The 13,209-nt window shown below is 49.9% G+C and overlaps 1 protein-coding gene across 1 annotated transcript in view; it reads right to left on the reverse strand.

The window, feature by feature from the left end:
• Positions 1 to 8,753: 8,753 nt before the first annotated feature.
• LOC121105533 (pro-interleukin-16-like) overlaps positions 8,754 to 13,209 on the reverse strand; it is a 31,323-nt gene continuing 26,867 nt past the window's right edge. The window contains exon 2 of the mRNA XM_040642883.1: positions 8,754 to 9,323. Coding sequence (XP_040498817.1) covers positions 8,848 to 9,323 — 476 coding nt within the window. The 3' untranslated portion in view covers positions 8,754 to 8,847. The remainder of the gene's footprint in view (positions 9,324 to 13,209) is intronic.

The following is a 13,209-nucleotide window of genomic DNA, read 5'->3' on the forward strand; positions in this document are numbered from 1 at the left end:
TGCGTGAAAATTAAGCAACACATTTCTAAATAAACCATGGGTCACCCAAGAAATCACAATACTACACATGCACTATCTAAAAAAATGAAAATATGGAATATCAAAATTTATGGATGAAGCCACTAAACTTAGAAGGAAATTCATAGCCTTAAATTAGAAAAAAAAAAAGAAGCTGAAGATCGAGTATCCAAGCTAACATCTCAAAAAGCTAGGGGGGAAAAAAAAGAAGGAAACATTGGATGTGAAGAGTGGAGAAGAAAGGAATACTAAGGGTAAGGGCAGAGGTGAATTAGACAGAACCCACGGAACAGAGAAGTCCAACAAAATGAGAAGCTGATCCTTGGAGAAAGGACATGCTCTGGAATGGCAGATCGTTAAAAGGAAAGAGAGAGAGAAAGCCAGGTATCACTACGGGGAATGAACACAGGACCGTAATATGCACACACCCACAGGAGTGCAGGTAAAGCCGGGGAGTCAGAATAAGATGAGTGGATTGTGTCAATGCCCCCGTGCTGGTTGTGACACCGTGCTACAGTTTTGCAAAATGCTACCTTTGGGAGAAACCGGGAGAGGGTACGCAGGATCTCTCTGTAGTATTCTTATTTTTTTAAAATATTTTATTTATTTGAGAGATAGAGACAGCAAGAGAGAGCACAGAGGTACAGGGAGAAGCAGACTCCCCTCCGAGCAGGGAGCCCAACACAGGGCTCCGTCCCAGGGACCCTGAGGTCACAACCTGAGCCGAAGGCAGATGCTTAACTGACTGAGCCACCCAGGCGCCCCTCTCTGTGTTATTCTTCACAACATCATGTAAATCTAACAATTATCTCAACAAAAATGCCAGTGAAAATGTACTTCGATTTTATGAATGACTTTACGCTAATAAATTCAGAACCTCGGATGAAAAAATTTCTGGAACAAAAATGCATATTACCAAAACTGATACTGGAAGAAAAAAAAAAACCTGAATATTCTTGTATCTATTAAGTAGATTCAGTGAAAATTTAAGACCTTTCCCCAAAGAAATCTCTAGGTCCAGGCAGGTTCACAGGTAAATTCTCCCAACCATTCAGAAAAGGATAGTGCCAGTATTAGTCAAACCATTCCAAAAGATGAAAAAGAGGAAATGTCTCCTAACTCATTTCGTGAGGCCAGCACACACAGCTGTAATATGAAAACCAGACAGGGGCATCACAAGAAGCAAATATTAGGTTAACCTTTCCAACAAACAGAAATGGCAAGACTCACAAGCAAAATATTAACATATCAAAGCCACAGTTACATCCAAAGGATAACAGATCTTAACTAAGTCGAGTCCTGGGGTACCAGCAGTGTTAACGTTGAATTAACATTTCAAAAAGTCAGTCAGTGCAATTCACTATATTCACAAGAATAAAGCAGAAAAAAGACGATTATCTCAATAAATGCAAGGGGAAAGTCATTTGATAAAACTGGACAACCGATGAGGGGAAAAATAAAACCTCTTCTCCAAATACAAACTTCCTCAATCCGACAGAGTATCTACAACAAAACAAAACAAAACTCGGGCAAGCATCGTACTTATTTGCAAAATAATGAAGCTTTCCCCTTGAAATCAGGAGACAAGGCTGCCTACTGGCAGGACTGCCAGGCAGGCGTGGGCCAGTGAAACAGGGAAGGAAAGTATAAAAACTGGAAGGAGGAGATAGAGCTCTGATTATTCAAACACGGTGGAAGCATGACTGTCTCTGCCAAAAAACAAACCTAAACACTAGAGTCAAACTGGAGAGCTCGCTCATGCAGATGGACTAGGAGATGCAATACGAAGAAGGTATCAGTGCTCTTCAAATAAACCTACACAGTCCAGGCCATCCCATAAAACTCCCAGCAGCATAACCAAGTCTAGTTTGAAGAACAAAGCTGGAGGACTTACCAGATATCAAAAAAATATTATAGAACTATCATCATTAAAACTGTGTGATGTTAGTGCAAAGAAAAAAAAAAGACTAATGGATCATAATGTGAGAACAGAAAGACTCAGATAGACACGTGATAGATACACGCGTAGATACGTAGACAGATGACAGATATGGTTCTGGACTTTTTTATGGTAATACTGCCATGCAGCGGAGCCTGCACAGGCTCGTCGAAAAATCGTGCTGGATCAATTAGATATCCATACAGGGAAAAATGTTTAAATATATATTTCACAATGTATACAAAATCAACTGCATATGAATTAAAGATCCAAATGGGAAAGACAGAACAGCACCACTTCTAGGAGAAACGTGGGGAAATGTCTCTGTGAATTTGCAACAGACAATGACTTCTTTAAAAGGATCCCGTCATCCGCCCCCTGGGAGACCTTGACCGACCAGGAGCAGTCTGGTTTGGTCTTTCAATACTTGACTTGCTTTATGAATTACCAAACTTACAAAACTATAAAATAGGAAAATAAAAATAAAAAGATCCCGTTGTGCAATGCAAATCAAACCACACCGAGGTACCCCTCACACCTGTCAGGATGGCTAAAATCAACAACGCAGGAAGCGAGTATGGGCGAGGATGCGGAGAAAGGGGAACCCTCGTGCACGGTTGGTGGGAACGCAAGCTGGTGCAGCAGCTGCGGAAAACAGTATGGAGGTGCCTCAAAAAAATTAAAAATAGAACCAGCCTATGATCCAGCAATTGCACTACTGGGTATTTACCCCCAAAATACAAAAACACGGATTCCAAGGGATACATGCACCCCGATGTGTATAGCAGCATTATCTACGATAACGAAGATACGGAAAGAGCCCACATGACCATCGACAGATGAATGGATAAAGAAGGTGTGGTGTATACATACAATGGAATGTTACTCAGCCATGAAAATGAATAAAATCTTGCCATTTGCAACCACATGGATGGAAGTAGACAGTATTATGGGAAGTGAAATTAGTCAGTCAGAGAAAGACAAATACCATATGATTTCACTTATATGTGGAATTTAAGAAACAAATGAGCATAGGGTAAAAAGACAGAGAGATAAACCGAGAAACAGACTCTTAACTCTAGAGAACAGACTGCTGGTGACCACCGGGGGGGTGGGAATGGGGGATTGGTGATGGGGACTGAGGGGGCACCTGTTGTGATGAGCACCGGAGCTGCATGGAAGCGCTGAAGCACCAGAGTGTACACCTGAAACTAATATTACACTGCATGTGAACTACATTGGAATTAAAATAAAATATTAAAAAATAATAATTTAAAAAATATAACTGGGCGCCTGGGTGGCTCCATCTGTTAAGCGTCTGCCTTCAGCTCAGGTCTTGATCCCAGGGTCCTGGGATCAAGCCCCACATCTGGCTCCCTGCTCAGTGGGGAGTCTGCTTCTCCCTCTACCCCTCCCCCCTGCTCGCGATCCCTCAATCTCTCACACTCACTCTCTCAAATAAATAAATAAATAAAATTTTTTTAAAGATTTTATTTATTTATTTGACAGAGATAGCCAGCGAGAGAGGGAACACAAGCAGGGGGAGTGGGAGAGGAAGAAGCAGGCTCATAGCAGAGGAGCCTGATGTGGGGCTCGATCCCATAACGCTGGGATCACGCCCTGAGCCGAAGGCAGACGCTTAACCGCTGTGCCACCCAGGTGCCCCAATAAATAATTTTTTTAAATGTGTTTTAAAAAAATAAAACTAAAAGGATCCTTTTGTAAATATGGAGGCGGGCTTGTGCTGTGGGATGCAGATATGTCTCCCTCCCTCCACTATCTCCCCTGCCTTTCCCTCCTCATCCTACCTGCACACCCAGCGCTCCACTCCTCCTAACGCTCCCGCCGAGCATGACCTGCGTCCTTCATCCACGAGAGCTGAGCCTCCAGGAGGGGCGGACAGGAGGGACTTGTGCTGGACCTGCGCTCATCCTCGCATTCTGAGATGACCGAGATTTCACAGTCATTTGGCTGGACCCATTCGCCTCCAGGGAAGTCCCATCTGAGGAGCATAAATCCTGCTACTATAGAGGCTCTGGAGAAATGAAAGACAACCCAGAAGGCTCCTTCCAGGATATAACTCTGCTACTCGTCCTCTGCATGAAATCCTTCCGTAAGAGAGCTGAACAAGGAACGCCATAGCTTGGAGCGGGGGACAAGGGACAGGATTCATTATGCTCACACCTGTCCCCTTCTCAGACCACGAGCTCCCTGAGCGAAGGAACAGTATTCACATGTTTCTTAATCCTTGGGGGACTGCTATCCCATACGGAGCAGATGCTTCACCAGCATTTGGAGAAACAGAGGAAGGAGAAGAGGGAGACGGGAGGAGGGAGAACAAGGAAGGAGGCGATGAGCACAGTCTGGGTAAAGCTTCAGTTCCACCTGCCTGAGCTTCCTTCCCTCTGGCCCAACATCCCACCTAAAGGGCATTTTAAAACACTCTTTCCATTCGGAAAAAAAAAAAAAAAAAGACAGTAGGTCTGGAACAGCCCCATGCATGTCCTCCCTTTCAAGGTCTAGGCCTGATAAATTGAGTATTTTTGTTTGTTAGGTTAGAGAGTCTAGTTTTCAACATTCTTCCACTTGAATTCATCCCTGGGGTCCGGGAAGATCCCCCTGAAGAAGGAGCCTCACCAGTGCCTTAACGGATGACGCGGGCTCAGATGCTCGCCCCGGACTCTGCGCATTCCCTCCCCGACGCAGGCTCACGTGTTCACTCTGGACTCGGCGCATTCTAGCCCCTACGCGGGTTCACGTGCTCGCTCCGGACTCTGCGCGTTCCCACCCCAATAGGGGCTCACATGCTCACTCCGGACTCTGCGCCTTCCCCATCCATGCGGGCTCACGTGCTCGCTGCGGACTCTGCGCGTTCCCGCCCCAATAGGGGCTCACGTGCTCGCTCCGGACTCTGGACGTTCCCGCCTCCATGCGGGCTCAGATGCTCGCCCTGGACTCTGCGCATTCCTGCCTCCATGCGGGCTCAGATGCTCCCTCCGGACTCTGCGCATTCCCGCCCCGACCTGGGCTCAGATGCTCCCTCCGGACTCTGCACATTCCCGCCTTGACCTGGGCTCAGATGCTCGCTCCGACTCTGCGCATTCCCGCCCAGCGCTGGCACAACCGCGGGCACTCATTTCCTCAGCCCTGGTAATGCCAAGCACAGCGCATCCAAGACAGCTTTTTTTTTTTTTTCGTTTGGCTGTTCATCTAACTTCCTCTTCTTTAATTTTCATATTAGGCGTTTCTAGAGGAGAGACTGATGTCACGGGGCCTCTTTCCAGATGTTGTTTTGAAATTAGTGTAACCATGGCATTGCTGGAGACTGAGGAGTCCATCTGGGCCAACTGAGTCAGGCCTGGGTGCAGGGCGTGGCAGGAGCCAGGGCAGGGACAAGAGTGTCCCTGCGAAAAGGGGAGGGTGGGGGTGTTATTCAATACTGAAGTAGCCCCCCCCCCAGGAAGGGCACTGGGACCAGCCGTCACCTTTGACCCTTATGCCCTAGCACTCTTGATAAGGGAACCTGTTCAGACATTGAAACTTGCTTATAACTTGGTCATGCATGGTTCAAGGTCACCTGTGCTCCTGAAAAGGAAAAACAAGAGCTCGGGTTGTGTTCCAAGCTGGCCAGTAGCCCTCCCTGCCTTCTGGGGCCATCCTTGCCCTCAGCGTGACTCAACCGTGCACATTACCCTTTCCTCGCCTCCGAGCCTCCGTTCATCCTCCACCCGCTCACGCCACTCCCTGTGACCGGGACTTCTTGACCTGGATATCCTGCAGTCAACAGGCACCTCCCCCAGGGTGCCCTTCCGCAGATAGAACCGCATATCCCGCAGGGTTCCCGGACTCCCCTTGCATGTCGGCACCCACACACTGAAACAGGAGAGATGTGTTCTGTCCGCGTCTCCAGTAGCAGGGCAGAAGCTACAGCCCTTGCACGCTCCTGGCACGTGGGAGGCGCTCAGGAAATGCTACTGGGTCCGTTAATTAATCACTCAGCGACAGTCAGTGTCCCCCTCCTAAACCAGAAACAGTAATGATAATGCTAATTAAGCAATTACTATGTGCACTATACTGGTTCAGGTCAATTTTCTTATGCAAATACTTATCACTTAATCCTGATTTTAAAAAACCCATAGGAGCTGAACAATACTGTTCACATTCACCCTTTAATTGGTGAGAAAATGGAGGCACAGAGAAGTAACGTGAATTTCTGGGATGGTACAGCTACCAAATGGACAAGTTGGACTTAAACCCAAACAGTCAGACTAATGAGTCCACACCCCTAAACCCTGTGCCATATGGCACCCTGCCCCCCAGAAATACTCATGCTGCTGTGACTACCTTCCTCCCAAGGTTTTGGGGAGACAATAAGAGCTGTGGATACATTGTTTAAACCATGAAAGTATGGTGCCCTGTGCATCACAGAGACAAAAGAGGTGAAGCGTGTCTGACTCCTAGCCAGTTTCCTCCCCAAGCCGTTCATCTGGCTCCCCCCCCCACCCCCCGCATTCAGCCTCCTGCCACCAGACAGGTGCTGCCTACAGAGCTCCAGACACACGCTCGCGAGCGCGGTGGCCCACGCAGAAGCCCTCAGTGCCTCCCCACCTCCATGTCTTCGCGGATGCGGCTCCTTCCACCTGGGATTCCCCGCCACCTACCCCTGCTGAGCCCAACCCCGGGTCCATCAGGGAACATCCCACCGTTTCCAGATCACGTGTCCAGCCCAGGGTGTGTCCCACCTCAGCACACACAGCGTCTGCTTTCCCCGGGCTTGCTCAGGTCGAAAGCTGCAGTGAAGCTTGCTGCCTCCCATCTTTCTGGTCCACAAATGCCCTGGGTTTGCCTTGAAAATAAATCCGTACTCTGACCATTCTCAGCGCGACTACCCGTCTCAGAGCCACATCACCCCTCGCCGGGGTTACTGCCAAAGCCCTCACTGGTCTCCTAGGCTCCACTCTCCCCTCAGCAGCCAGAGTGCACCCCTCCTGGGCTGTGCCACTCGCCTGCTGCCTCAGTCTCCCGTCCTTCTTAGAACAAAATTCCGAGCATGCCCTGGTTACCACCCGGCTTCGCCTTCTGCCGCCCTCCCCTGTCTGCAATTCCCCAGGCACAGTCCTCTCCTTGCCTCGGGAAATCACTCATTTCTTCATGTCTTTGCACATGCTGTTCCTGCCGCCTGCAATGTTCTTCCCCATCTGAAACGTTCAGAGGACTCACTCGTCCACCTCCTGCAGGTCACCGCTCAAATCCCTTCTTCGGAGAAGCCTTCGGGATCACCTTCCCAAAAAGGACAGTGAACTCTCTCTTCATCACTCTCTATCCCCTTTGGCTGCCTAAGATCTCCTCAAAGCCCTTCACTGTTTGATGTCGTATCACATATGCAGTGTTCACAGCTGTCCCCCCACCAGAAGAAGAGTTGTGCGAGGACGGGGACTGGGTCTGCTTGGCCCACAGGTCGGTGTTCTGCAAACACTCACTGAATGTGCTGATATCCAGTGCCAGAGACGCACTCCCTCTCTGTGAGCCTCCGACAGCCCCTTGGAGTGTAACTCCCTACTTCACTTTACATGAGATCCTTGAGGGCAGGGACTGGATCAGCACAGGGCCTGGGGTGGAACAGGTGCTCAGAGAGCACTTGTGCAATTAAATAGAGGCAAGGGAATAATCCGGTCTAGGCGTCTGTTGGAATCCCCAAGGGATTTTTGGATCTCATTCATCCGAGCTGCAGCCTGGACCGTGTGATCTCTTCGCTAATAAATGTGACTTTCAGCTGGTGGTTTGCATACTTGTCACATCACTCACGGCAAGCCAGGAGTCTGGCCAGGCTCCCCCAACCCCACTGGGATGCTGGTCCCTCCTCCTGTCCTATTGGGTGAGCTCAGGTCATACCAACGGAAGTCGAGTGGTGGGTGACGGAGCAGCCCGGGCTGGGTGAGGCCCTTGGGGAAGCTGCTTGTGAATGGAGATCACCGGGGCCTATCCCCTCTCTGGGGCCTGACCTGCAAACCTGCTATATAATGTTCCACGATAGTGTTTATTGTATACATGTTAAGCAATGGTTTTCCTCCACAAGGAAGCAAGTCGTGCAAAGGTCCTGGATCCCCTCCACTGGGACTGGAATGCCTTCTCCACTTTCTGTTGACAATCGTGTGACTGTGCCAGTAGGGTGTGGGAGAAACCCTTCCCGGCTGGCCCCTGGCGGGGTAAGTTGCATGAGTTCCAAGATTCTAGGCTGCTTGGACCCTTGAGAAATCCCACGTTGGATAGAAGGCTGAAGGCACAGCACTCAACAGAGAATAATTCAAGAGTAAAATACTTCGATTAGGCTCTATCCCCTGGTGCCTTGCAATTTCCATCTCGTCGTGATAACACCACTTGAAATATGCCCTAATGGAAGAGAAGGCATTCTGAATTTCAGCAGGTTTCCAATCACTACTTAGCTTCCCTCACCCCCTCACCTCTTGTCAGCTCCAGCAGTCACACCCGTGTGGAAATTGGCAGGGGCACCTGGAAAACACTCACGATCGGCACTCAGGGAGCAAACGCGCTGATCCTCTCGTCCTTGCCCTGAGTGACATAAGGTCTGCTCCTCGCCCAGGCCTTGTAGGTCAGTGACCTGAGCTGCAAGCGTATGCCAGAGAGGGCCTGCCTGAGATGAGAACTGGCCAGTATACTTCTCATTTTTCAGCAGGGACCCAGGCTCAGTTTACCTCCCATGCACACGGCATCTCACTGAATCTCTCAAGTGAGAAGGTTAACTGAGCCTGATTCACTACCATGCTCATTATCGTCATTCCAGTGAGCCCTGCCTCAACTTCTTCCTTGCTCTTGCTCAGAATGAGAACTCTGTGCCTTCCCGACCTCAGAGTAAAAGGGTTCAAAGACTGTCATTCAGAGCACCCAAAACCAACCACAGACTCTTCCAACCCCGCAAGTCCTGGGCATACCTTCATGAAGAATAGCCTCCTGCAGCTCTTGCCTCGATCACTCCCAGCTGCTTGGACTTGAGCCGCCTCAGAGGCCAGCGCTAGATCAGGAATGCTGCTGGGCCCAGCCTCCGACGTGTCTGCCAACTGCATAGACGAGTGGAAAATCCCCTCCTTGCCCTGGCCCAGGGAAATCTCAAAGGGATCGGGGTATTTCTCATCGGGGCTTGAGCCGTCATCACTGGTCCTAGCATTACAGAGCATCAGGGACCGGGAGATGGACCGGAGTTTGGTCGATTTCCTGCTCTTTCCAGAACGGCTGTGTGGGTCCATCCTCAGAGAGGAGGTGAAGCCACCCTTCTTCTTCTCCTGATCTGTGGCTCCTGATCTGTGGCGGGTGGTGACCGGACTGGGCTTGGCCACCACTTCGTGCGTCCCTGGAGGAAAGAGGAAGCAGAAAGAGGCAGTGTGACTCGCTCCTGACGAGTGGAGCGGGACAGGAGGCCTGGAGCAGGGCCATGGGAGCCCGCAGGCAGGGCAGCTGGGGAGATCGTCCTTTGGTGGCACTGGCCCGCCCACGTGGGCTGCCACATGGGGCTCGGGGAACCCAAGTGTTTACCACCCCCTCCACTCCGAGAAACCAGAGCTTCTCTTTTCCAAACCCTCACTCTGCAGACAGGGAAACTGAGGCACGGAGATGGGAAACACAGACCCAAAGCCACGAAGTGCCATGGCAGAAAAGCAGCAATCAGAGTCACGGGAGGTCTTTAGAGATGACAGAGGTCCAAGCTTTGTGACATCTGTGCTCCCAACAAGTTTGCAGGGGCTCCGGTCTATGGAGCGGGTTCAGGGGGAAGGGGGCGAGGAGGTACCTGCCTGTCCCCTTGCACCACCCCTGGTGAGTCCTATAGCTTCTCCAGAGACACCCCAGAATCCAGGAGCCTGTCTGAGCACCGCTGTTGCCTCGTCCTCCTTTCCAGATGCAGAGCCTATGACCGGGTTAGGACTGTTGCCCGGTGCCGACCGGCCAGAGTCGATTGAGTGTAAGAGACGGTAACACATGGGAAAAGCCTATACACAGCAGGCACTTGGCAAACCCGTGCACCCTTCCCTGGGCCCAGGGTCACACCCTGGCCCGGGCCCCCTGCTCCATTGGCCATCCCCACGGATCTCCATCTCACAGCCCGACAGAGGGAGGGCCGGCTTTCCACACGGGTCAACTCCGTCTCTCTGAGCCCAGCCCGCCCAGCTCGGTGCCACCACGAGGCCCCTCCCTTGGCTTCAGTTTCCGTGAGGCAGGTGGCAAAGGGGTCCATGCAGGGCTCCTGACCTGGGCCCAAGCCCCAAAGCAGAGCTGTTGCTAGAAGAGCAAACCGTGGGGCCACTGTGTGTGCACAGTCAGGGTGCAGTAAGGAAACGCAGAGACCTTCCAACATTTCCCTCACTAGAAGCCCTTTCAGAGCCCCTGCAAAGAGAATTTCTTCTTAAGACTGTTTTCAACACCCACATGGCACACATTGATTGTTTACTGTATCAGCCCTTTAATATTATTAGTTTATTCACCAACCATCTATAGCAACCAATAGCAGTGAATTAAAAAGAATGAACGAAAAAATATTGGAAAGCTTGCTATATGTCAGGCATGGCTCTTGATGCGTTAGTACAAATTAACCCGACATCGGTCCATGTCGTCAAGCCGCCCTCTCCCCAGGATCTCAAAGTCCTGTACTCCATGTGCGTCCATCTTAAGCAAGGGAGAACCGTCCACCACGGACGGAGCCAGCCCTTTGCTGAGCCCCATGCCTGGCTGCAGGGTGCTGAGCCCTGCAGGGGACACCCCCACCCCCGAGCGGACCGCTGCCATGGGACACCCGTGGCCGGCCCACGGGACCCCCGGCTCTGGCCAACAATTGCAGGGCATTTCCATACTTAGCCTGATTGTACATTCTCAATGACTATTTCAAAACTTTCCCTTCTTAGAAACTAAATTTCCCTCCCTCCCCAGCATAGAGAGAGAACGTCTCCTCCTGCTTCATGAAATGCAGAAGCTCTCAGAGAGCAATCCTCCCGGGTTTCTACCATCGAATTAGCACATGCATTTGCCATCCACACATACTCTCCACGCCCTTGGTGGTGGAACGCCCGCCCCCCCCCTCCATCTGTCCTCTGGCTCCCACTCCTCCCGAGTGTTGACGCATAGCAACAACAGAATAATAATAGCTAATATTTATTCAGAGCTTGATATGCCAGGCACTGTTCTAATTGCTTTTACTATTTCAGCCTCACAAAAATCTACGGTAGGCTCCATCAATATCCTCAGTTTACAAAAAGGATCACCAAAGCACAGAGAGGTTAAGTCACTTGCTCGAGATCACACAGCTGGGGCTTGGTGACAGCAGGACTTAAACCAGGCAGTGAGACTCTGGAGCCTGCTCTTTCCCCCGGCTTCATGCTGACACTGATGACATCCCTCTCACGGGCGGATTACCTCATCTCTCCTCCCCACCGGGTCTCCAGCAACAGGGTGGAAGCATGCTCAGATTGCTTCTGGTTTTTAAAAACTATGTGTCGAGGGGTGCCTGGGTAGCTCAGCCAGTTCTTGATTTTGGCTCAGGTCATGGTCTCAAGGTCCTGAGATCGATCTCCACGTTGGGCTCAGTGCTGGGCGTGGAGCCTGCTTAAGATTCTCTCTCTCCCTCCACCCCTCCCTTCCCCAACCTGCTCACGTGCACATGCTCTCTCTCTAGAAAAAAACAACTATGTGTCAATTCCACATCCTCCTCTTGTTATCTGCCTCTCTCTTATGCCCCTCATCTCTTCTTTTTTTCCCTTTGTCTTTTATTACAGTGAGAATACTTAACGTGAGATCTATCATCTTCACAGTGTTTAGGGGCACACACAGTGCTGCTATCCTCAACACCGCGTTGACAATGCAGCATTATGCCTTCGTATCTTCTTGAACGAGGGTTTTACACCCTGCACTTTCTCTCCTCATGCTCACCTCCCCTTCAAGCCACAACCCACGTCTGCTTCCTTCCCCTGAAACCACTGAAACTCTCATTTTATCACTTCTGTGTTTTACGTGCCCCAAAGTCATGAACCCGGGTCCGGAGGGCACCGTCTGCTCGCCAAGAGGCTGCTTCGTTTTGAGAGGATTTGTTAAAACCAGACATGCAATGCTCGGATCTGTTGGCTGAAAAATACATAGAATTCAAGCTTTTTAGTGTTCTCTTTTTCCCTTCTCATTCCTCACCTTTACACCAGATGCCACCTTTCAAATCCAAATGGTAAACGCTCTCCTCCCTGCCATCATCCCCCAAACAGGCATTGTTTCGATTCTGTCAACTCAACTTCCCAGAACTAGTAACTCTCAATGCAAAGCTCACTATGAGTATTTATATATTTATATCCAAATTTCTTAGCATTTTGTTCAACTTCATTCAGACTCCCCACAGCTCACCTGGGCCTCATGGAGAAGGAAGGGTGTGTGTGTGTATGTGTGTGTGTGTGTGTATGTGTGTGTGTGTGTGTGTGTGTACACGCATGCGTGTGTTTCTCATAGCCAGCCCTGGTCCATCATCCATTTGAAAAATTGAAAGATAATCAAAGTTTTGTGTTCAGATCCTTCTGGACATGCCCTGGTACTAAACCAGGAGGATACAAATGTGAACTTGCTGAGGGCCACTGCGTAGGGAGAGCTGCTGAGAGTAAAACTAACACGAAAGTACAGAACTCACAGAGATTGGGGGACAGGTGGGGAGCAGGAAAAGAGAAAGCAAGGAGGACAGAAGGAGTAAGAAGGATGAATTTAAATGATGTAATCTGAGCACCTAGAACCAGCCATACCTGATGCCACACTATGTATTCACATATGCAAGCTAATAGACTTCTCTTTGTGCCTAAAAAAAAGTCCTCTTAGAATAGTCGTTCTTCCATAAGAAATAGGGTGATCGGTAGGGGAAGAAAGGGATAAAGAAAGGGGGAATGCAACATGAGAGACTATGGACTATGGACTATGAGAAACAAACTGAGGGCCTCAGAGGGGAGGGAGGTGGGGGAATGGGACAGACCGGTGATGGGTAGTAAGGAGGGCACGTATTGCATGGTGCACTGGGTGTTATACGCAACTAATGAGTCATCGAACTTTACATCAGAAACCGGGGATGTACTGTATGGTGACTAGCATAATATAATAAAAAATCATTAAAAAAAAAAAAGAATAGTTGTTCTTCTCTCTGATGCTACTGGCACACGAATGGAAAACAGTAACATCCAGGGACCAAGAGGCTTTTTAAAACTTTTATCCCACACCAAGCCTAGGAC

Source organism: Ursus maritimus, unplaced genomic scaffold (genome assembly GCF_017311325.1).
Source record: "Ursus maritimus isolate PB19 unplaced genomic scaffold, ASM1731132v1 scaffold_27, whole genome shotgun sequence".
Lineage (NCBI taxonomy): Eukaryota > Metazoa > Chordata > Mammalia > Carnivora > Ursidae > Ursus > Ursus maritimus.